At 41.9% G+C, this 25,028-nt stretch overlaps 2 protein-coding genes across 3 annotated transcripts in view; one reads left to right on the plus strand and one right to left on the minus strand.

Moving 5' to 3' along the window:
* LOC144685490 (kelch-like protein 20) overlaps positions 1 to 13,988 on the minus strand; it is a 45,925-nt gene extending 31,937 nt beyond the window's left edge. The window contains exons 1-5 of one of the 2 annotated variants that reach the window (XM_078550064.1): positions 13,692 to 13,988; positions 6,709 to 6,782; positions 4,674 to 5,245; positions 2,449 to 2,607; positions 840 to 934 (exon numbers count right to left, since the gene is read on the minus strand). In XM_078550064.1, coding sequence (XP_078406190.1) covers positions 840 to 934; positions 2,449 to 2,607; positions 4,674 to 5,237 — 818 coding nt within the window. In that variant the 5' untranslated portion in view covers positions 5,238 to 5,245; positions 6,709 to 6,782; positions 13,692 to 13,988. The remainder of the gene's footprint in view (positions 1 to 839; positions 935 to 2,448; positions 2,608 to 4,673; positions 5,246 to 6,708; positions 6,783 to 13,691) is intronic. The other variant, XM_078550063.1, reaches the window with a different exon arrangement.
* Positions 13,989 to 16,923: 2,935 nt separating this feature from the next.
* On the plus strand, positions 16,924 to 19,956 carry b3galt9 (beta-1,3-galactosyltransferase 9). The gene is made up of 2 exons (XM_078551271.1): positions 16,924 to 16,929; positions 18,850 to 19,956. Exons 1-2 carry the CDS (start codon positions 16,924 to 16,926, stop codon positions 19,954 to 19,956), a joined length of 1,113 nt encoding a protein of 370 aa, XP_078407397.1.
* The last annotated feature ends 5,072 nt before the right edge of the window (positions 19,957 to 25,028 follow it).

A 25,028-nucleotide genomic window follows, 5' to 3' on the forward strand; every position in this document is an offset into this window, starting at 1 on the left:
TACCGCTCACTTAATTCACAGAAAATCAACTCAATTTTTAAAAAAGAACAAAAATATAGCTAACTACCAATTTAAGATCAAAATATAGCTTTGTGCATGCTGGTGAAAAGGTCAAAGCAATAATCTTGTCACTTGGCCCGAATTAATCAGCACAGCGAAGATGAAATGGTCCACTGTGAATATTTATGTTAAGATGAGGCTCCAGCTATGGTTCAATCCATTGTACATACCAGATGCAGTGTTAATGGTAAATTCTAACCAGCAACAAGAGAAATCCTATATCAACTCCCTGTTCTACCCTCAAAAATACAGAAGTAGGAGATAGGAATTGAAATAGAAAAAAGTCTTTTATTTTAAAATCTCACTTTAAACATTAAATCAGGATGCGTAATATGAAAATCATCAAAGTCAAAACCAGATCAGCCCTTATACAATTATGTTTGGTCCTAGGTCTTTGCAGTCAGCAATTCTCAAGTGGACTGGTTGAAGGGATGACTATGATCGACTTTACTTTCGGGGTGTGGGGAGGGATAGAGAGGAAAATCAGCTGGGGCTCCTAGTCTGATGCTAAGTAATTGCTTCTGCTGCAAGTGCACGGATGAGGACAGAATCAGGCTATGCTACCTTTGGTCAAAGACGCAGCTGGTATTCACTTTGTAAGATTCCACAGGACTCCACCTCACAAAACAGATACCCAACTCATCAGGAGAGGTGGGAAGAAGGGTAAAAAACTAGCAGAGAAGGTTTGTAAAACAAAACAGGCTTTTAAGATCCTCTTGCGTACAGTACCGCTCCACAGTCCACTACACAATGGACAAATACATACATAGACACACTACCTGCACATTTCATCACTTTTGATCAAAGAGTCAGTTCCAACTGTGCCAACCAGGAATTTAGGGCTCAACAGTGGCAAACGAACATGTTGCAAGACCTGGGGAAAAATAATCAAAAAAGTACATACAGAAATGAGAAAGAGCATAAATGCCTTGTATATTAGTTGGAAGTATAGAATAGAAGGCTGAAAGCTGCAAAATGCAGCTCTGAAGGTTCTACTCTTAGCAATGACCTTTTGCTATATTCAAATTGAAAGACTGCCAGTGTTGAGGAATAGAGAATTGTTCCATTTTCTATCTACATCCTCAAATTGCTCCAAGTTAAATCAGACAATGTAAAAGTGTGCCCCAAGAACATGTCTCACCCCAACCTCAAAACAGCATACACACAACCTTTCCATTTCCCACAACAGTCTCACTTTTATAACCTTACTCGAGGTCAATCAGCTACACAATTCTGAACAGTGAAATGCTGTGTGGTTGAACTTTGTCCCATCAAGTTATCAAACACTTGATTTCAGTACTTCAGGCAGATGCAAGTATTCATCAAAAAATGTCTCTGGTCATGGGACATGAACAATACCGCCATGGAAACTGTTATGGTCATTTACTGACCTGTACGAATTACAGATTGAGAATCTGTACTGTCAGCGGAGTGTTGAACTCAGTTTTGTTCATATTTGAAAAATAACATTTCTTTAGGGGATAACCAAATAAACTTTATGGAATAAACCGAGCTTGCAATTTCTTGCATTCAGTACCATTTTTGCCAGTTTATATGATATTCCTCCTAAGCCTTCAAAGACATCCTAAATCTTAATTGTTTTGGACAGGAGCAATTAAGTAGCCAGGGGGCTCAGACAACCAGTCTTCCCAGTCACATATGCTTGGTTAGCCTTTACTCCTAAACGTGGTCACTTTATGAAGTCCCCATAAGGACAAGTAAAGTTGTGGTGAATATCAGCTTGAATTTGATTTGAAGAAAAATATTGGTTTAATAGGAGTTCTCTACAGCCAGCTGCAATTCTCAATATCATAGACAATTAGTACAGGCCAATAGGTGACACTGTTTGTGATCTATAACCCAAGGTTGATGGACATCAGCAACTATCTGACTGATGAATTTATGCGATTAGATGTTTCACTGCCTTCTTACTAGTGTTCCAAAGTTCCAGGTGCTAATTGGAGTATGCTTTTCAGTTCTAAATTTTTTTTATCTCCTTTTTCTGGTATGTTTTTATGTTCATCAAAGTAAGGGGCATTAGTTAAAAAAACGAAATATGTTCACATGTTGGGCACCCAGTGTCAATGGCACCCATTTCCAGGTCACAGCAGTTAGGTGTAAAATAAAGCACCCTTTATTGTACGGCATGACATCTACTTCCTACATCAGCTGCACTGTGCTGAGTGAGATCACTTAATGCCAAATTTGATGGGGTTTCATAATTTGGACACATGTCGTCAAATTTATTTCAATTGGTCCCTTACAAAAAAAAGTAAGCATTCATTCCATCAATTGAAGCTCGATTCAAACCCAGGTCACTGAGGTGAAAGGATAGCAAGCTAATCCTGTTTTCTATCCAGTCCCTGGCTTCCTCCATTGTCTGGTTACCTGTGCAAGTTGTCCTCTCCTCTCCGGAATATTGTACTTGACCCACGATACAACAGCACTATACACCTGCTCCTCACTTCGCACATTCAACTCGTCACTGGAAATTATATCAATCATCTGGTTTGCTGGCAGTAGCATGAACTCCTCACTCTCCATTACCTGGGCAGAAGGATTGAGAAATCCAAAGTTATTTGGAATTCAATTCCACTCTAAAGCTGAACAGCCAAATACAGTAGCTTTCAAAGCAGTCAAACTTGAACAAAAATATCGCAATGGATCCATTACGTCAGTGCAAAAGGATACCCTCTGTGAGTTGAGTACCACAGCAGCCCTTGTATGCTCACATATAATTAATTATAAAAACAGTGATGAAGCCTGATGAACATGAACACATGTATAAAGTTGTCATATTATAATTACAAAGACAACTGGAGTCAATGACAGAAGGAACTGTTCATGATTTCATAACCCCTTCCTTATAGGCAGGAAAGCTGTTTTCTGCAAAGGAAGAGCTGCATTTCACTTGTGTACTGCCTATGGAAAAGTTCTCTAAATAGGCACACCCTGAAATTAATTACTAGCTAATTGTTCCAATATAAGTCATTCGCTAGCCGTTGGCAAATCCTCAGCTCCTTTCTTTTTAAGTGAGATGCCAGGTCCGGGTCAGCAATTAACCACATATAAAAGTACTTTTTTTCTTAAAATCTCATGACCAAGATGTTCAGTTGCGATTTGTTCGTGTTTTTATGAAAACAACAGAGTCTGCACAGTCAAGCTTGACACTTCGAAGCGTGATGGATGCACTTCACGTAAAACACACCTAGCTCCTATGGCAATGCTCACAGAAGTCAGAGGAGATAAGGACAGGAGAATATACGCAATGCACATTACTCTGCTACTAAGGAACAGCTATGCCATAACTTGGCCCACCTCTTTAAGGCTACAAGGTCTAATTGCTGTAACTTCCTGAAGTCAATTACAGGCTGAATGTCTTTTGGGCCAGAAGTTAATAAGGTATTTCCTTTTGCTCGTGAAGTTTATTTTTTAAAATTGCACTTTCAGCAGTTAAGGTGACAAATTTGCAGTCGGTATGACACCTTATGTGTGATGAACATGAATTGCAGACATATGTAAAGTTATAATTACAGATTCTCTTAACAAGTATAAATCTCTTGCTGCGTTTGACAAAGACTTAATTAGATGCTGTTAACTCTCCTATATTTCAATTAATATAATTCTAATCATTTGGAAACTGTATAAATACACCACACACTGTATTCTGCAGTTCATGTTGCTGGGGTAGCAAGCTCACTTCCTAAGTCTGTGTTAAGTTAGCTGATTTCAGGCAAGACAGCACTTGGCGTCAATGCATCCATAATAGGAAGTAGGAAGGATCTATGTCCATTATTCCTAATCTCTGGATAAATTTGTCCTCTCAAGCTGCCTTCAACTGGCAGTTCATAAGAGCGTGTAATGGGCTTTTTAAATATCTAAAGAAGATTTTAAAATTGAAAAGCCACCAATGACAGAAAAGAACTAGCTTTAGGAAACCATTAGAAAAGATTTGTATACATCTGCTCTCTACATTCTCAGGACCGTGCGCAAGTGTTCTAAAGGCGAAGGGAATTGGAGGAGAAATAGTTATTTCAAGTTTTTTTTTAAAAAGTGTAAACTGATAGGTAACACTAAAGTGGCAGAGATGTGGTTTTGCTTTGGGACTTGGTTTACCCTCTGGAATCGTTCAAAAGTATAAGCTACCATGACAAGAGACAAAGATGCCTTTACATTTTTGTAGGTTTTGAAAAAAACAATCAGTTCAGTAACAAACCTGGTCTCTTAAGGATGAAGAAAACTGTTAATTACACTCTGCAATTTGAATTTAAGCACGATACTGGTATTAACTCTTAAATTAGGCTGCATTATTTCAGAGTATGTACACAAGATGACTTCAACATCATATTTATATTTCCACACTTCACACAAGTTCCTCTGTCATGATGAGTAATGGAAGGGGATAGAACAAGGACAGTGTAGATTCATAGTCCTATCATCATGAAGCCTCAGAAAAGAGATGGAGCAATAGTCTCAAAATGTTCCCATTTCAAATTCCACTAACACTGCAGCTGAGCCAGAGTTTTATGATTACAAGTTTGAGTTTTCAAAAAGCCCTGCTTGGGGGGAAAAAAAATGTGACCGAGTCATAACAGAGAAGCATAATTTCTCACCTCTTGAAAGTTGTGTTGTGTAAATTTATCTGCCACCCGTAGCAATTCCCGACAAGCATGAGTGTCAGCAAATGCCCGGATTCCCAAACAATTGGAAGGATCAAGCTGTCGCTTTAAAAACTCACAGCAGGTTTCCTGGATCTCAATCAGCTGCAACAAGCAAGCAGCTGGCAGCAGAGTCTGGACATTGCTCTCCTCCACAATAATCTGGGACGTGTATGCAAATTCAATGAGTAATTCCATGGCATGTTCATCAATGTCCCTAATCAGAACTTCCGTCTGTCTACTTTCTGCAAGTTCACTGGTGAACATTGCATGGAAATATGGGCTGCAGGCTGCAAGCACCACTCGATGGGCATAGATTTTCTTTAGCCCAACAACAAGCACAACGTCACATAGACCCTGGTTTCTCCTCAGTTGGTTGATGGCATCCAGAGTGAGTCGGGGGTGTTTGTCCGAGACATAATGCATGCGCGCAGGTTGAGGCAGGCCTTCAGGAAGCCGGTTTGGATCGCCAGCTGTACATCGGCTGGTCACATCCATTCCTGTCACCACTGGAGACATGAAAAGATCTGAAGAGAATGAAAAATAATACATCAATATGAACATTATGCTGTACAATGCTCATTAACTTCCATCCATTGTCAACTTTGATGGTGCCTCAGCTAGACCCTCCCTGTATTACAGAGTATGGCCACAATATCTTGGCCTTGATTAGGAGGGCAAGAGTTTAGTCGGAAGGCCTGTCCTAAGACAGAGTGATAAGAGAACGATCTGTCATCTCAGGACAGTCCTGGTTCTTAACCAAATAATCAAAATTACAGGAGTAGAGCTTCATTTCAAGTAGAAATGAAATGCGAATGCCTGGAATTCTCTACCCCAGAGAGTTGTGGAGGAAAAGTATTTAAAGAGGAGGTAGATAGATTTTTGAAATATCAGGGACTTGAGGGCTATGAGGAGCTGGCACAAAGAGTTGAAGCCTGGGGCAGATCAGCCATGATCTTATTGAATTACGGGGCAGGCTTGAGGGGCCAAATAGCCTACTTCTGTTCCTATTTCTTATGTTCCTAAGAAAGCTAAATACATGCCTGAGCACTAAACACAGAAGCAGATTAAACCACTTCCTTCACTCAAAAGTTTAAAAAGCTTCATGAAACTATTCTTTCTGCAGCAAGCCACATGCTCATTCAACAGAATCTCCAGCACAGTGACCAATACCAATCGACTCAATCTATGCTTATCCTCCATATGAGCCTCCTCTCAACTTTCTTCAACCCTATACCATTCTCTCTCTCCTGTGCTTATCTATGATTTAACCTCAACTACGCCTTGTGTAGTGAGTTCCATATTCTCACTACTGTCTGGGTAAAGAGGCTTTTCCTGAATTTCCTATTGGGTTTATTAGGATATTACCTTATTCTTATGGTGGCATGTTTTGGTCTCCCCATCACATGGAAATATCTCCTCTAGACTATCCTAACAAACTCTCAATCTTAAAAGACCTCCATCAAGTCACCCCTCAGCCTTGCCTTCTCTGGAAAAAGAGATAGCCTATTCTGATATCATCCTTCAGAATCTTTTGTGCACTTTCTTCAGTGTCTCTATATGCTATTTATAATAACGGTGACCAGAACCATGTACAGTACTTAATCTAACCAAGATGTGATACAAACTTAATATAACTTCTCTGCTTTTTAATCTCATCCCTCTAGAATGGACCCAAGTGCTTGGTTTCTTAAAAAAAGGCCTCATTACGCTGCTTTTGCAGCTTTGTCCTAGATCCCTCTTCTCCCCTACTCCATTTAGGCTTTTTATTGAAGCAGTATGTGGTTTCCCTAATCTCCCCATTAAAATATGATACCTCACTATATTGAAAATCATTTGCCAACTGCACTCCTGTTCTGCAATGTTCCTCAATATTAACTATGTCTGCAAATTTTGAAGCTGTACTTCTGATTTTCAAGTACAAATTATTTCTGTAAATTGTGAACAACAGTTGTCACAGTAACCACCCTTGTAAAACACCACTTCTCACCTTTTGACAGTCTGAGTAGCTATAATTAACGCCTACTCTCTACTTTCTGTTCTAAGGCCAACTTGCTCTCTACTCTAAAATAAAAGCAAAAATAATGTGGATGCTGAAGATCTGAAATAAAAACAAAACACTGCAAAAACTCAGTAAGTCTGGCAGCATCGGTGCAGAGAGAAACAGAGTTAACCTTTCGAGTTCAATATAATTCTTCTTTGGAACTGAAGACAGGTAGAAATCTGATGAGTTCTATGTTGTTGAAAAAGTGGAGGGGCAGGTAGAGCAAGAGAGGTCAGGGATAGATTAATAACAGAATCTGCTATTAACATCTACTCTAGATCAATGCTTTATTTCTTTAATACTATCATTACCACTCCCTTTGCCTTGTGTCTTCTTTGTCATTTAATCTGCCCCACCCTCTAACCTATCCCTGGCCTCTTTTGCTCCACCTGCTCCTCCCCTCTTTTAAAACCCATCACATTCCTACCCCTCAGTGGATAAGTGTGAAGTTATCCACTTTGGTAGGAAAAACAGAATGGCAGAGTATTATTTAAATGGTGATAGATTGGGAAATGTTGATGTACAAAGGGACCAAGGTGTCCTTGTACACCAACCACTGAAAGCAAGCATGCAGGTGCAGCAAGCAGTTAAGAAGGTAAATGGTAAGCTGGCCTTCATTGCGAGAGGACGAGTACAGCAGCAAGGATGTCTTACTGCAGCTGTACAGGGCCTTGGTGAGACCACACATGGAGTTTGGTGCAGTTTTGGTCTCCTTACCTAAGAAAGGATATATTGCCATAGAGGGAGTGCAGCGAAGGGTCACCAGTCTGATTCCTGGGATGGCAGGATTGTTGTATAAGGAGAAATTGGGCCAACAAGGTCTGTATTCACTGGAGTTTAGAAGAATGAGAGGGGATCTCACTGAAACAGGGCTTGACAGACTGGATGCTGGGATGATGTTTCCTCTGGCTGGGGGGTTTAGAACAAGGGGTCACAATCTCAGGATACGGGGCAGGCCATTTAGGGCTGAGATGAGGAGAAACTTCTTCACTCAGAGGGTGGTGAACCTGTGGAATTCTCTACCACAGAGGGCTGTGGAGGCCAAGTCAACTGAATATATTTGAGGAGGAAATTGATAGATTTCTATACTCTAAAGGCGTCAAGGGGTATGAGGAGAGAGCGGGAGTATGCCGTTGAGATAGAGGATCAGCCATGATCATATTGAATGGCGGAGCAGGCTCAAAGGGCTGAATGACCTGCTCCTATTTTTCTATGTTTCTCTTTAGTTCCAAAGAAAAGTCATATTGGACTAGAAACATTAACTCTGCTTTGCTCTCCACTGATGCTGACAAACCTGCAGAGCTCTTCCGGCAAAACATTCTGCTATTTGTCCCCTGATTCCACATGTTCTGAATCACTTGTGGGGTTATGCACCTAAATAAACATCAACACAAGTTATTCTACTCATGTATGCACTGTTCATCCCATTAGGGAGAATTCTGTGCTCATGTTGTCAAGTATAAAATTTTAGCAGAAAACAGACCGAAGTACATCAAATGCTCTAGTAAGTCCAGATATAGATCCAAATCCACGACTGAGCATTCAGGCAAAAGATTAACTTAATATTTGAAAAACAGTCTCTAAAATCTCTTAAAACTGCCTGTTTGTTTGTAGTTTTAAAGGATCAAAGACAAACAAATGTGTTCAGCTAGAGTGCTGCAGAGTTAGCAAAATGTTTTCCAATATCTAGCCTCCTATGATTATTGACCAAGCTCTACAAAATGCCAGCTTGCTTTTTTTCTGAGTTTATTGTTACAACACAGATATCATGGACACAGTGCCTTTCCAAAAAGAAAAGTCATGTTTCACTTGCCCTGCAGGTGTTGACATTCATTTGCTGACCACCCTCTGTGACTGTTCTCTACATGCCAGCCCAGGCAGTATTGACGAGCTACTTAAACATGGTGAACACCAGAGCCTAATCTGTTGCTCACACAATTCCCCTCACTGGTCAATGAACAGCAGAGCCCAGGTAGACTGTTATTCAGATTATCCCCGCTACACTTTTAATATCAGTGTTTCTATTTCTCGATTCTGCTCCCATTCTAGTACTGCATTCCTCTTTGAGGAATGCTGATAATGAACTTGCTTGAATCCGATTGTTTGGCCAAATAAAGGCAACAGCAGGCCACTTAGCCACCAAGACACAAAAGCTCAACAGCTTTTAATTTTAATGAAAATTTAACATTTTATGTAACAGAAAACAGAATATTTGAAACACGGACAAGACAAGATTAAACAGGTACTGAACAGTGATAGAACAGCTTCATACCTACTGTTTGCACTCTAAATAATACTGTTGAGAAAGTGGTAAAGGAATGTGGGAAAGCACTAGTCAGAGGGCGTGAATTTGTGCAGCTATCTGCAGAGGAGACAAACCACAGAAATATGTTGGAGAGCTGTAATACTCCATCCTTCTGATGGGTAAGTTGGTTAAAGCAGCAGTTAAACAGGCCAAAAATGAATGGTAAAAACAAAAAGCTAAAAGCTACTGCGGATGCTGGAAATCCAAAACAAAAACAGAATTACCTGGAAAAACTCAGCAGGTCTGGCAGCATCGGCGGAGAAGAAATCAGTTAATGTTTCAAGCCTTCATGGCCCTTCGGCAGAACTGAAGCATAGTTAGAAGAAGGGAGAAATATAAACTGGTTTAAGGTGGGTGGGCGGGGGGGGAGGCGGGGAGAGAGACATTGAGGGTGTGGTGATTGTGGAGATGAGCAGATAATCAAAAGATGTCACAGACAAAAGGGTCAAAGAGGTGTTGAAGGTGGTGATATTTGTCTAAGAAAAGTGCTAATTAAGAATGGAAGGCAGGATATTCAAAGTACAGCTCTAGTGGGGGTGGGGTGGAAAGACTAACAAGGTTTTAGTTTTAGATTTAAAAATAATGGAAATAGGTGGGGAAAGAAGAATCTATATAAATTATTGAGAAAAAAAAACGGGGTGGGGATGGGGGGAGAAGTTCTAAAGTTGTTGAATTCAATATTCAGCCCGGAAGGCTGTAAAGTGCCTAGTCGGAAGATGAGGTGCTGTTCCTCCAGTTTGCGCTGGGCTTCACTGGAACAATGCAGCAAGCCAAGGACAGACATGTGGGCAAGAGAACAGGGTGGAGTGTTAAAATGGCAAGCGACAGGGAGGTTTGGATCTTTCTTGCGGACAGACCGCAGGTGTTCCGCAAAACGGTCGCCCAGTTTGCGTTTGGTCTCTCCAATGTAGAGGAGACCGCATTGGGAGCAACAAATGCAGTAGACTAAGTTAGGGGAAATGCAAGTGAAATGCTACTTCACTTGAAAGGAGTGTTTGGGCCCTTGGACGGTGAGGAGAGAGGAAGTGAAGGGGCAGGTGTTGCATCTTCTGCGTGGGCATGGGGAGGTGCCATAAGTGGGGGTTGAGGAGTAGGGGGTGATGGAGGAGTGGACCAGGGTGTCCCGGAGGGAACGATCCCTACGGAATGCCACCAGGGGGGGTGAAGGGAAGATGTGTTTGGTGGTGGCATCATGCTGGAGTTGGCGGAAATGGCGGAGGATGATCCTTTGAATGCGGAGGCTGGTGGGGTGATAAGTGAGGACAAGGGGGACCCTATCATGTTTCTGGGAAGGAGGAGAAGGCGTGAGGGAGGATGCGCGGGATATGGGCCGGACACGGTTGAGGGCCCTGTCAACGACCGTGGATGGAAAACCTCGGTTAAGGAAGAAGGAGGACATGTCAGAGGAGCTGTTTTTGAAGGTAGCCTCATCAGAACAGATGCGACGGAGGCGAAGGAACTGAGAGAATGGGATGGAGTCTTTACAAGAAGCGGGGTGTGAGGAGCTGTAGTCGAGATAGCTGTGGGAGTCGGTAGGCTTGTAATGGATATTGGTGGACAGTCTATCATCAGAAATTGAGACAGAGAGGTCAAGGAAGGGAAGAGAAGTGTCAGAGATGGACCATGTGAAGATGATGGAGGGGTGGAGATTGGAAGCAAAATTAATAAATTTTTCCAGGTCCCGACGAGAGCATGAAGCAGCACCGAAGTAATCATCGATGTACCGGAGAAAGAGTTGTGGGAGGGGGCCGGAGTAGGACTGGAACAAGGAATGTTCCACATACCCCATAAAGAGACAGGCATAGCTGGGGCCCATGCGGGTACCCATAGCCACACCTTTTATTTGGAGGAAGTGAGAGGAGTTAAAGGAGAAATTGTTCAGTGTGAGAACAAGTTCAGCCAGACGGAGGAGAGTAGTGGTGGATGGGGATTGTTCGGGCCTCTGTTCAAGGAAGAAGCTAAGGGCCCTCAGACCATCCTGGTGGGGGATGGAGGTGTAGAGGGATTGGACATCCATGGTGAAGAGGAAGCGGTTGGGGCCAGGGAACTGGAAATTGTTGATGTGATGTAAGGTGTCAGAGGAATCACGGATGCAGGTGGGAAGGGACTGGACAAGGGGAGAGAGAAGGGAGTCAAGATAACGAGAAATGAGTTCCGTGGGGCAGGAACAGGCTGACACGATCGGTCTGCCAGGACAGTTCTGTTTGTGGATTTTGGGTAGGAGGTAGAAGCGGGCCGTCCGAGGTTGGGCGACTATCAAGTTGGAAGCTGCGGGAGGAAGATCTCCAGAGAAGATGAGGTCAGTGACAGTCCTGGAAACAATGGCTTGATGTTCTGTGGTGGGGTCATGGTCCAGGGAGAGGTAGGAGGAAATGTCTGCGAGTTGACGCTCAGCCTCCGCGAGGTAGAGGTCAATGCGCCAGACAACAACAGTACCACCCTTGTCAGCGGGTTTGATGACAATGTTGGGGTTGGACCTGAGAGAACGGAGTGCAGTGAGTTCAGAGAGAGACAGATTAGAATGGGTGAGAGGAGCAGAGAAATTGAGACAGCTAATGTCACGCCGACAGTTCTCAATGAAAAGATCAAGATGAATGGGCTCGATGCCTATTTTGTGTTGGTTCATTGATCTCTGCCAAGGATCTAGTAACAATACCTTAATTTATTGCAACAGTGAATACACTTCAAAAGTTATTTTATTAGCTGTAAAACACTTCAGGTCCAGTGTTTTTTCTTTTATTCTTTCAAGGGATGTGGGCATCACTGGTGAGGCCAGCATTCATTGCCCACCCCTAAATGTCCTTGAACTGAGTGACTTGTTAAGCCATTTCAGAGGGCAGGTAAGAGTCAACCACATTGCTGTGGGTCTGGAGTCACATATAGGCCAGACCAGGTAAGGACAACAGATTTTCTTCCCCAAAGGACATTAGTGAATTAGATGGGTTTGTACAACATCAGTGATAGGTTCATGGTCACCATTACTGAACCTAGCTTTATATTCCAGATTTTATTAATTGAATTCAAATTCTGTTAGCTGCCATGGTGGAATTTGAACCCATGTCCCCTGAGCATTTGTCTGGGCCTCTGGATTACCACTATGCTACCATCCCCACTGTGGTAAGGTAAGGCAGTTATATAAACGTCAACCTTCCTTTCTCTTTTAAAGTTCCCATTCTTGTTTTCAAATCCCTGTATGCTCTCACCTTTCCCCATCTCTCAGCTCCCTCCAGCCCTATAACCCTCCAAGATCTTTACACTCCTCCAAATCTGACCTCTTGAACATCCCTGATTTTCATCACTCCACCACTGCCGGCCTTGCCTTCAACTGTCAAGGCCCCATACTTGGAATTCCCTCCCTAAACCTCTTGGCCTAACTCTCCTCTCTTCAGGTGTTCCTTAAAATCTGTTTGACTTAAACTTTGGTCACCTTTCCTAGTATCTGCTAATGTGGCTCTGAGTCATACTTGGTTTTATAATGCTGCTGTGAAGCACCTCAGATGTTTCATTGCATTAATGGTGCCATGTATAATATGATGTTTTTGTCACATACTCCCTTGCTCAACTTACCCTGCTGTTACTCATCATTCAGGTTCATACATGGATGATGGTTATTTGGACAAAGTACAAAGCAACAATTTCAAAGCAGTAAAAGCAAAATACTGAGGATGCTGGAAAGCTGAAATGAATACAAAGTGCTGGAAAAACTCAGCAGGACTGGAGACATCAGTGGAGAGAGAAACAGAGTTAACGTTTCGAGTCTGTGTGACATTTCTTCAGAGAATTTCAGAAGAGGGTTGGCGGTAAAAATTAAATCACTGAAATCCTGGTTTATACTTATAATCTGGACCATAACACCTTTAAAAAAAAATTAGCTTTTATTCTCTCAACAATGACCCTGATTCCATGTTCTGGACCAAGCAAAAAAAAAAATCCATAAACAAAGTTTCAGAAAGGCTATTAAAAAAAGACTGTGAAAGGGATTGTCAATTTTAGTATAGGCTTCTGTAAGAGTTACATGGCACATTTATGTTCAGGACATGAAGGCACCAAAAGGTTTAGACACAAGCAGCATTAACCCAAATGTTATTATTGCTTTTCTAAGGCAATGGCCCTTTTCTGTGGCTATACACCTACCCAAGTGTGGCTGGCATCACCAAGGGAGTAAGTTTGACACAGCAGGCTGTCAGGAGAGTGTCCTTGTCTGAGTGGTGGGATAAAGAGAGAAAATGCTTCGAACACTCAGCAGGTCAGGCAGCAAATCTGCGGAGTGAGAAAGGGAGCTAACGTGTCTGGTCGATGACCTTGTAGCAATGTGGCGATACGAATAAAACCGAGAAAGAGAAAATTGTGATTTGTCAACGCACATCCAGACTGACAAAAAAAAAACTCCAGAAGTTATTTATTACACCATCTCCAAATAAATGAGACGGCACAGGAGCCCATTCAGCCCATCGTGCCTGTTCTAGCCCTTTCGTGGAGCTGTCTAATCGGTGTCACTTCCATGTTCTCTCCCCAATTTCCACCCCTCATGCCCTTTCGCAAACCCCTTCCCACACCCCAAACAATTCCAATAAAGACACAAAGCAGCCGTTAAACGATCCGTTTTAAAGACAATGGAACTTACCAGAAGATGGCCTGAGGCCGGACACAGTCCCAAACTCCTCACTGGGTCAGCGTCAGCATCAGCATCCGGCCCCCAGGCAGCGGCCCGGGGACATCCCGCTCCTCAACCCCCACCATCACCTCAGAGACAAAACAACAACACATTTATATTAAAGGGCATACAAAGTCTTCATGGGGAAACCAATCGGGAACTTTCCCTCACTAGTTGGGCTAATGTTTTTTCATTATGAGCCAGTCCCATCGCGGTCACTCTCTCCCGTACCAAGCCGCTGAAAGAAAAACCATTCTCGGCTGACGCGCCCACCTCCAAACCCCGCCCACCAACAATCCCCATTGGTTCTAATCAATCCCCACGCCGCGTTTTGATACGACGTTCCAACTGCCAGTCACTTTAACTAGGCCCCGCCTCCTTACCGAATCCTCATTGGCTCTAATCAATCCACATGCCGCGTTCTGATACGACGTACCAGCTGCCAGTCACTCTAGCTAGTTCCCGCCTACTTCCCTTCTTCTCATTGGCTCTATTCAATCCGCATTTCGTGTTTTGATACGATACTCCACTGTCCATTACCCTGCCCAGGTCCCGCCTCCTTACCTCATTTTAATTGACTCTAATCAATCAGCATGCTGTGTTTTGATACGACGTTCCAACTGCCAATCACTATGGCTAGGACCCGCCTCCTCACCTCATGCTCATTGGTCCAAATCAACCCCCTGGCTCCCCGTACAGCGTTTTGATGCGACACGTGAATCGGTCTAACTAGGTCCCGCCTCTTTACCTCATGCTCATTGGTTCTAATCAACACCTCGGCTCCCAATACTGCATTTTGATACGATGCTCGAACTGCCAATCATTCTAAACTGATCCGCGCCGTCCCAAAGTGAAGCAAAATGGATTCACTCATTTTTCTTTAAAAGTTTTGTAAATTTTGCGAATTTCACTATTAAGAAGTGTATCCAATCAGTCCTAATTTTTTATAATCCTGGCTACTAACATTATTCCAATGTTAACAATTTGAGATTAGTTCAACAGCAACATATTTATATAGCACATTTGAAATATGAAAAGAAATCCTCACAGTGTTTCACATAGCAATTATGGTGCGCTTAAATCACCTTCTCCCATCCTGGTAATTACATGATACAATGCAAAGGCAGGGCAGATATCAAAACCTTCATAAAACTACAGAAAACAGCATTAAAAATAAGTGCAGATATGTTTCAACAAGCACTATCTTTGTGAAAAAGTGACAAATCTGCTTGTAAATTAGGGACAACAGTTGTATATTATTTTCAGCAGGACAGTGTCACATGCAAGCCAAGTGATGCAATACACTTTCATAAGGTTTATTGCTTCCTTTTCCAATGTGCTTGCAAGTGGACAAAAAAAAGGTTCCTCAAAAACGTTCCCCATAAAGACACTTCTGCTTTAATGTCTTCTTCTCCTTGAATAGTTGTGAAAGAAAGTTCAAGGACTTTTTATTGCTATTTTCCCTCTCTCTCAACACTAACTCTGCCCCAAGGGACTCTTTCCAGTACCTTGTCCAAATCACTGTTCTTCATGTACGACCACAAGCAGCAATTGTTAGCAGGGTATTTGACAGATATGTTGTCAGAAAGACAACGTTACAGATTTGGGATAACAAGGAACTATTCACGTGCTTAAGCAGTTTAATTCCACTATAATCACTTGATTATAATCAATAAACACTGTTCCCAACACGTAAAAAACATTAGAATTTCTTATTGTTTTCATGTACTACCTTTTGTCATTCATGGGCAGCAATGGATAGCAGGTCTACCACATTTGAGGTTTCTTCTTGACACTCATCCCCTCATTCACAACTAAATATAGTTTCCACCGGCAGACTGAGCCTTCTGCGAACTAAAAGCTGCATCTTTGTTTTCTGTCATGGATGAATAAGCATAGCCCAGATTCGACAATAGTCACAATGAATCACTTATTAGAGAATATATGAGGTGCCCACAACATTCTTCCATGGGCTCAGAAGGCAATAAATACTGTGTCATAAAACCAAACCATATAGGCTAAGCCATTTATTCATATTTATCTATTAATGAATAGTACACAGAAGAGAAATAGCATAGTGAGATAATGAATTTGTGTTTTTCTATAGAACTGTTAGGTTTTCTCTTTCATAGACCTTTGGCATGAGATGTTGCACATGATTATGTGAGTTTCAGTTCACTCACACAACTTTTAATGCACTCACATCAGGACTAATTTCAACAGGAGGATAACACTGTATTATGTGGGTAAGATGCCTTTGGTGATGGTGCAATCTATCATTGGGAACAAAAGCCACAATACATAGGGATGATATCCTAATGAGCAATTAGCCGGGGACCTGATATTATACAATTCAATATGGCTCTAGGAAAAAATCTGAACCTATTTTTAATCAATCAGCTTTGTCTTAAATCCTGTTAACAGAATATCATTCATTTTATATTGTAATGAAAGAGGAGCCCAATTAAGGTAACCTTTTCTATTTCAAAATAAACCATTTCACATAAAGACAGAGGTTTCCTATTTGCCTCAGATACCTGCAATGAAACCAGTTGGCTTTACAAACAGTGAAATTATGATTTCTATTTAATAGTCATTGATAAATATCACCTCCATATGTTATATATTGTATAATTCAATAAGCATGATCATTCCATTGAAATCCATTTGTTTTACATAATATTCATTTCACTTAGGGAGCCCTGAGGCACTATTGATTTCCATCTAATTAACTTGCCTGTGTTGCTCTGATATTTGATATTCAAGGTTATCCATTGCCTCTTTGGTACTAAATAATTCACCTAATGTGAGTTTACTTACAAAAACACAACCTTCGTTGAGAAGAGAATTAATGTACATTGTAATTCATTTAATGCTATGCAAATTTAGGCAAGATAGCAAAATGATAAAAAGAAAAGTTTGCAAAATGACAAAATCTAACATGAGTGAAATGTTGTCTGTGTTTTACCTGCTTCTTGTTCCCTTTCCCAGGTATTTGATCTGTGGGAAGCTATAGGATTACATTTTGTGAGTGCATCACTCTAACAGGGGAATTAAGTTAACCAAACAGTACCTTCCTCCATTTTGAAATTGCACGGTAGATTTTGGCACAAAACATCCATTCAACAGACTGAGAGCAGCAAGACCAGGTAATCTGTACATTGTTGAGGATTTATTCACCTAGAACTTGCTTGAGCTGACCATGCAGGTAAGCGTGTTGTGATATTTTACCAACAAGTATTGAAGTATTAAGCAACTTTGAAAAAAAAGTCATACAGTGCCAATGGGACAGGTCAAAATGGGTCAGTAACAGAGAGTATTAAGTTATCGTATCAGTTTTGCAATATTTAAAAATAAACTCAAACATAAGTGTTACTCACTTGATAACTGTATATTTTTGCATAATACAGTTTCAATTTGTCTATTAGAGAAGTGAGAACGAGAGACTTACAGCATCAGAAAGAGGTCCATTGGGTCTGTACTAGCTCTATTGTTGTGGCCCAGCACTTCATGCTAATATTGTTCATTGCAACACAAAAGTATATTCATGAAATTGGCTGAAAGGGTCATGATGTGGTGATGTAAAATAATAAATGCTTCTTTGTTTTAACCTTTGAGCCCAAAATATATGAGGGTTTTGAAAACATTTTTTCATGGAGGTGGTCCCCTTCTTTGAAAAAGAAACTGTAAATTTCGGTGGGAGAAGTCTTGACCCTGTACGTAGTGCAGCTTTCTACTTCATGATGCGTGTCTTCATTAACAGGTTGAGTATCATGTCGTGAAATGGTGCCACATCTGATAATATTAACACAATGAACAGTTTTATTAAAGGAGTGCGGTCTGCATTGAAAAAAGGTGTTTGATCATTCATTTTCTGGAAAGAGAGAAGTGTGATGTGTCGCAATGATGTCTCTTACGGGTGATGCTGTAATACATTTTGAGGCAAAGGAGCAAACGTTTGCTAAATAGTTTTCTCCAGGGAGACAGGGCCCCTTCAGTGTTACAGTTTCTCTTAAATTAATAATTGAATTAATAATTGAGGACACTGAAAGAAAGGAGGGCTGCCCAAGGTGGGTGCCTCAGAGAAAACAGGGGAAGGGGGCTGTGGGCAATGGGACAGAATCCCTCTTGACAGAAGGGAAGCTACAATAAAAAAAATGTATGCTAAATCTCCACTAGTTGGTGGCATTGAAATAGAATTGAAACTTGAAAACCATATTTTCTTTGAAGGGATAACTGCATTCCTGAGAAGGTGAACGTCTAAAGAACATAGGTGAACCTGGGTGAGAGAAATTCTAAGTAAATTAGGAGAGTTTTGGAGGTGAGGCTTCCAAAATGATGTGCGGAATTGACTGAGTTGGCTCAGACAAATTATCGTACGTACACTCATTAAAAAGTTAAAATTTTGCGACCCATTTTTCTTGGCCAAAATTCATGGGTCAACTTCCACATGAGTAATGTTCTTGAGGGATTGACATGCTTGCTTGATGAGGGTACAAGGGAAATCCAAAACAGACCGTTGCCAATGGGGTAAAATAAAAACCACCAACACTAAAGAATTCATATCAATTATCATTCATAATCTGATCACTTTAACAATCTGAATAAATTTAGACAAAACTTAAACGTATCCATGTTTTAAGCATGCACTTACCAGCAGTCATTTTCATTCGTATTAATATATTTACAATGAAATTGAATCATTAACATCTCCAGGATTATACTTTGCTTTGGAAACTTTTGGGTTTTGATCCCTGAAATACTGGGGTTGACTTTTACATGCAGTATATGAAAAATTACAGTCTTTTAGGCCAAAAGTCCTGCACATGCTGCTGGTTTTTAAACGTGTATAAATGGGATTTGGTATAGTTCAGACTTCAAAAGGTAGGAGTAAACAAAAAAGGGAAGTTAGCTGCAATTATTTTCTTTTTCCATGCATAAAGCTAACAGAGATGGGCACTGAGGTTGGCAGAATAAACGGGCACTAGATGTTTTACTGGAGAGGGATGAGATTGAGCGACGTAGTGAGAGGTGGGCAGCATTTATGTAAACAATGGGGTGGGTTTGCTCCACCTAAAATTCTGTCTCTTGTCCTAAAAAATCTTTTGTTTTTTTTTTGTTTGTCCAGCTGATATTCTGTAGGCTTCGCACACATCAGTGGTGCTTTCTCCTCTTCAATGTGCTTCTTTTCCACGCCTTGCTCTTTGGGGCTGACATTGTGGAGGAGTACCTGCTCCAGTCCTCTCCGACCACCTACGCAGATGCCCAAACGCTAGATGTCCGCGAGAGAGCCAGGAAACTAGACATGGGCCTGGTCAAGGGAAACGCCTCCAAATTCTTTCGCATCAGCAGCGCAGGGGCTTGTGGTGATGCTGACCTCTTTCTCCTGGCTGTCGTTTCCAGCAATGCAGAAAACCTAACACAGCGGGAAATAATCAGGAAAACTTGGGCCAACATGAGCCAAGTGCAAGGTTATGGTTTGTTGACACTATTTGCAATTGGGATCCCTCAGACGCAGGCAACCCAAGAGGAGATCAACAAAGAGTATGAAAACCACAGGGATATCATTCAAGGCACCTTCTCAGACTCAACCAACAACGTCGTCCTTAAAACTATCATGATCATGCGCTGGGCTGTGACATTTTGCTCTAAAGCTTTGTTCATTCTGAAATCTGATGAAGAGGTCTTTGTCAATTATAGAAGCTTGGTGGAATACCTGCTTAGCTTGAAGAGGCATGCCGAAGATCTTTACATTGGGAGGGTCTATCACCAGGTTATGCCCATTCGAGACCCCCTGAGTAAATATTATGTGCCTGTCATTCTGTATTCAAGGAAATATTACCCCGATTTCTGCAGCACTACTGCCTATGTCATCTCGCAGGATGTTGCCCGCAAAGTTTTTGTCGTTTCCATGGCGATGGAGACCTCAATGCCTGAAGACATTTATGTCGGAATCTGCGCCCAGAAAGCTGGTGTGGTGCCCATCCACAGCTCCAGGTTCTCTGGGGAGAAGCATATTTGGTTCAATCGCTGCTGCTACAAATTCATCTTTAGCTCTTTTGGGATGACAGGCAAGGAGCTGGTCAAGGCCTGGGAGGAGATTAATGACAGCAGGCAATGTACTATGTTAGAAACGTACTATGGACTGATCAAGTGCAAGGCATTAACATATCTGGACAAGCTCACATTGCATAGTAGCACAGAGTCAGAGGAGTTTGTTACTCCATCAGACTAAACGTTGATTGAAATGGTAATCCCCACAAACTGTGATTCAAGATACAGCACTCTCATTGCTGAGACAGTTGGTTATGGGTTCAAGTCCCACTCCAGGGACTTGGGCACATGATCTAGACTGGCACTCCCATTGCATTCCCAGTACTGAAGGAGTGCGGCACAGTCAGAGGTGCCACTTTTCAGATGAGCTGCTTAACCCAGGTTCTGTCTGCCCTCTCGGGTGGACATGAAAGATTCCATGACACTATTTCACTGGGAAGTTCCTCCCAGTGTCCTGACCAATATTTATCCCTCAACCAACATCACTAAAAACAGATTATCTGCTCATTATTGCATAGCTGTTTGTGGGACCTTGCTTTGCACAAATTGGCTGCCACAGTTCCAATTTTACAACATTGACTACACTTCAAAAGCATCCTTTAATGGCTGTAAAGTACTTTGGACTGTCCTTTGGTCATGAAAGGTGCTACATAAATGCAAGTCTTTCTAATTCCTCTCTCCTTTCGTAACTTTGACCACATATAGTTGATTCTTTTAAAAATATCCTCTTGCTTTTAATTAAGATTTCTTTATGAAAGGCTGTGAAACTTTTCTGTCTGTCCTGTCTCTCTGCTTGTACGTATCTTGCATCTGGTGGGTGAGGGATAAGATGTGAGACCCACTCCCAGGCCTCAATTGGTGCCGCTCTTCAGCCAAGCACAAAGATGTATACGACATTGGCCCAGGACTGATTCCTGCTCCTGGTGAAGCTGCACCTGGCCTCTGCTCCTTCACCTCAATTTGTAGAGCAGCTCACCTAAAGAAGCCAGTGGAATGGGAGCAGACAGCAAATCAAACTGCCATCCAACTAATCAATGCTTACCATGTGCTAGTGCTGCAGCCCACTGCACCACTACAGCCGTTCTAGTGAGGAGATGTAACCTCCCATTTCTCAAGTTTATTTTTTCCCAGCTTTCAGTTCAGACATTAAACCGAGGCTCCGTCTGCCCTGTAAGGTGGGAGTAAAAGATCCTATAGCACTTTTTGGAAGAAGGGCAGGGGATTAATCTTCACTATCCTGGGGCCAATATTTATCCCTCAATCAACATCACAAAAAGAGATTATCTGGTCGTTATCACATTGCTGTTTGTGGGAGCTGGCTGTGTGCAAATTGGTTGCTACATTTCCTACATCACAACAGTGGCTACACTTCAAAAGTACTTCATTAGTTGTGAAACATTTGTGACGTCCAATGGTTGTGAAAGGCATTATATAAATACAAGTCCTTTTTTTCTTTTTCTTCCCATTAGGTCATGCATTGCTGTATCCACAAGGGATAACTAGCTTGTGTGCCTCACCACTGTGGGCTAGTGTGCCGATGCCTAGTGTCTACATTGCATTGTTTGAAACCTTCTTAATATTGAAAACTATCACAATTAAACATGCAATTAAGAGGCTTTTTGATGCTCTATTGCAGAATTCTCAATAGCTACATTTTTAGGAAATGTGATCATTAATGTTCAAATAAAAATAATATCTGAGGCCCTGTCATTGGCGACTGTCAGCATTATGTATGCAGGTATATTATAAATCGCTTTTATTTTTAATTTAGAGACCATCCATCACTGATTTTTCTTGTTTCTAAAGAGTCAGACAATAATGTTAAGGATCCATTTGTAATTGTTACGTTTTACGTAAGCGTGTAACAATACCTAGGAGGGGCCAGGATAATGCTTTCTTTCAGAGCATCTAAATGGTCAGGTCCTTCGCTTAAACAACAGCTCAGGTGTTGCAATTCAAGGAAGGTGAAAAAGATTAACCAGGGTTTCCACTTCTGATCACTGCGCTGTAATCCTGCTGGAAAATTAATATGTTTGTTTGCAGTGCACATTTTTTGAACATGGATAAAATCAGACTCAGTTTGGCATTTCCCCGCCCCCCACCCCAAAGATCAAGAAGCTTGCTGAACCCATGCCCTAGACCCATGTGTGAAAAATGATCACTTCAGCAAGATACCAGAGAGCTACCTGCACCAGTGCCTCACCAACATCTGGAATGACAGGAGAGGAGAAAGAAAAAAAAAGGAAAAAATGAATAGTTTTAATGTGTGTTTTATTAATGGAGGGGAAACAAAAGAATATACTTGTCAAAACAATGATACATACATGGAATTTTTAGTGTTTTGGGACCTTGAAAGGATAGTGACTTTCTTGGTCAGAAGATAGGCCTCAAAACAGCCTTTGTTTGTTTCTTTTTGACACATTTATCATGACTATAGTGGTTTATGGTTGCAACATTTTAAATTTCTGTTTAAAAGCAAAATACTGCGGATGCTGGAAATCTGAAATAAAATCGGAAAATACTGGAAAAACTCAGCCGGTCTGACAGCATCTGTGGAGAGAGAAACAGAGTTAATGTTTCGAGTCCGTATGACTCTTCTACATCTTCTTATTATATTAAATTTTTGTTTGTTTGGCATATCGTTGTCTTGGCATCTGTGTTGAGGTTCCTGGGTGTGTCTTAGCATTTATATATGCCACCTGACAAATAACTGAGACAAAATGTAAGAACGTTAGAGCGTAACAACTGAAGCTGAATAGATAAAACTGCGAATTCTGAAGATGAATTACTAATAAAACACATTGGGCAGAATTATGCCCTTGGCGGGCGGGCTTGGCAGGTGCGGGCGGGGGTGGTTGGGAAGCTGGCCACTGCCCGCGATCGAGGCCGGAAGACGATTTCACGCTGGCAAGCCAAATAAGGCCCGCCCAGAGTGAAATGCGAGCGGCAGCACTGCCTGAATGGGCAGGGGGGAGGAAGGCGAGCAGGACGAGCACGAACTTAGTGCATGCACGCGAGTGAGCGCTTGAAAATCTCCCTGAGGCACAGAGCTGCCTCAGGGAGATAAAGCGTTTTTTTTTAAATTAAAGATTTGAAAAATGTAATAAAACATGTTCCCCTCTTGTGACTCTCGTTAGGTTGGCAGGGCAGCCAAAAATTTAACTTAATTGATTCTTTAATGGCCTTAACGGGGCCTTTTAATTGTCGGTTGGCGCGTTTGCCAACTCCAGCGCGTGCCCGCTGACCAAGCTATTGCGCGACTGCCGTTGACGTCGGGACGCTCGGCCAACATCAACGCGCATCATTTCACGCTCAAGCGGGTCGGGTGCGCGCCCGCCCAGCTGCCGAGCGAAAAACTTCGCCCATTGTGTTAATTTACCTCAACCATTTTCATCAGAACGTTCCTCAGATATGGAATAGTTAACAACGGGTGTCCTAATAATGAAGAAGAGCAGAGCCCATCAAATCTCATCTAGTGGTGTCAGGGCACCTGGTACAGCCAGTCAGTAACGTTTGAAAAAAAGAAAACTGGAACTAAAAAAAAAAGGTTGAGATGGGATGGAGGAAAGGATTACAAATCAGGCCAATCAATGTGAATGTGGGATTTATTGCACTGTAATTGGTATTTGAGATTTTTCGGGACAGACCCTGTTTCTGGGAATACATCGTGTCAATAACGCAGGATCATTGGTCAATGTATTCACGTGCATTCCTAATCAGTAAGTGCACCAAACAGCACATTTATCAACTGAGCCAAGAAGAATATTTCTTAATGCCTTACATAAAGGTGCATTTTGAGGGTTGCAGATGTTACCTCCATTTTTGAATCAGCAATTTGTTGAATTAGCGGAACATATAAGATTTATTCTTTGCTATTTATTACCTACAAAACACGTTTAGTGATGTCACTATCTATCTTGTACTTTGGTACTAGGTTCTCGGCAATCATCTGTTCCTGAATCTCGCTGTCCAATATCAAGGTCAAACCCTGTTTGTGTATTTCACATGTTCTGACTTGTCCTGGTGGTACTGCAACTTTTGGGAAAGGCTGTTCTTGGTACTGCTGCCCCATTGGCAGATGATTCTTAACTCGTAACATCAAGACCTGTTAATAACTTGAGATCTATGCATATTCATGAGAATGTGGAATTTATATCTGGCCCCTGAGGCACTCTGTCCTAAATTATAGGGGATGGGAGTTATCATGACTGTCAGCTGCATTACACTTATATCTTATCAGAAATTTCAAACCAGCACACATAGTCCAATTGTCGTCCACCTTATAACGTTACTTCACCTGGAAGCGGCAGTGTTTTTTGACTCCTCATGTGCAATGCCACAGGAGAGCTGCAAGTAATATTTGTTGGTAATACTGTCAGACCCAGGGTAATGCTGTCGAATGCTGCACTCTCAGATGTGCTGCCTTTCAAATGAGTCGTTAAACCAAGGCTCCGTCTACCCTCTCAGGTGGAGGTAAAAAATACCGTGACCTTATTTGAGAAGAGAAGGGGCCTTCTCCTGGTTGATAGTTACTCTTCAATCAACACCACTAAAACAGGTTATTAAGTCATTATCACGTTGCTGTTTGTGGGAGTTTCCTGTGCATAAATTGGCTGCCATCTTTCCTGGCTACATCATAACAATGGCTGCACTTGAAAAAAATAAAACTAAAAATATTTTTAAAAATTCAAAAGCACTTCATTGGCTGTAAAGTACTTTGGGGCCTACTTACTGCAGTTGTGAAAGGCGCTATATAAATACAAATTCTTTCTTTGTCAGTTGTGGGTGGCACAACTGTGGGTGGCACTCTTGGCGGGCGGGCTCAGTGGGAGAGGGCGGCGATCGGTTCCGTGCCACCATTTTACGCAGGCAGGCCAATTAAGGCCCGCCCAGTGTAAGATGTGAGCGGTAGCCCTCTGCACTACCTGTGCGGGCGGGGGTAGGAGGGAGAGTCGGGGCCAGCGCTCTTTCGCGCACGCGCACAAAAGAGCGCTTCAATCTCCCAGAGACACAGGGAGATTGAATCGCTACTGAAATGATTAACTAAGCGGTTTACAAATTTAATTAAGCATGTCCCCTCATGTGACTGTGTCACTTGAGATGGCACATGTTTTTATATTTTGGAAAATGTTTTTATTTAGTTAATAAAAGCTTTAGGAAACCTCATCCCGCCCGTGGATGAGGTTTCCTAAAAAACGCAAAGGCCGTTTGGCCTTTTCGCCTGCCCGCCAACCTTAAGATTGGATGGGCAGC

This window comes from Cetorhinus maximus, chromosome 10 (assembly GCF_964194155.1).
Source record: "Cetorhinus maximus chromosome 10, sCetMax3.hap1.1, whole genome shotgun sequence".
Classification (NCBI taxonomy): domain Eukaryota; kingdom Metazoa; phylum Chordata; class Chondrichthyes; order Lamniformes; family Cetorhinidae; genus Cetorhinus; species Cetorhinus maximus.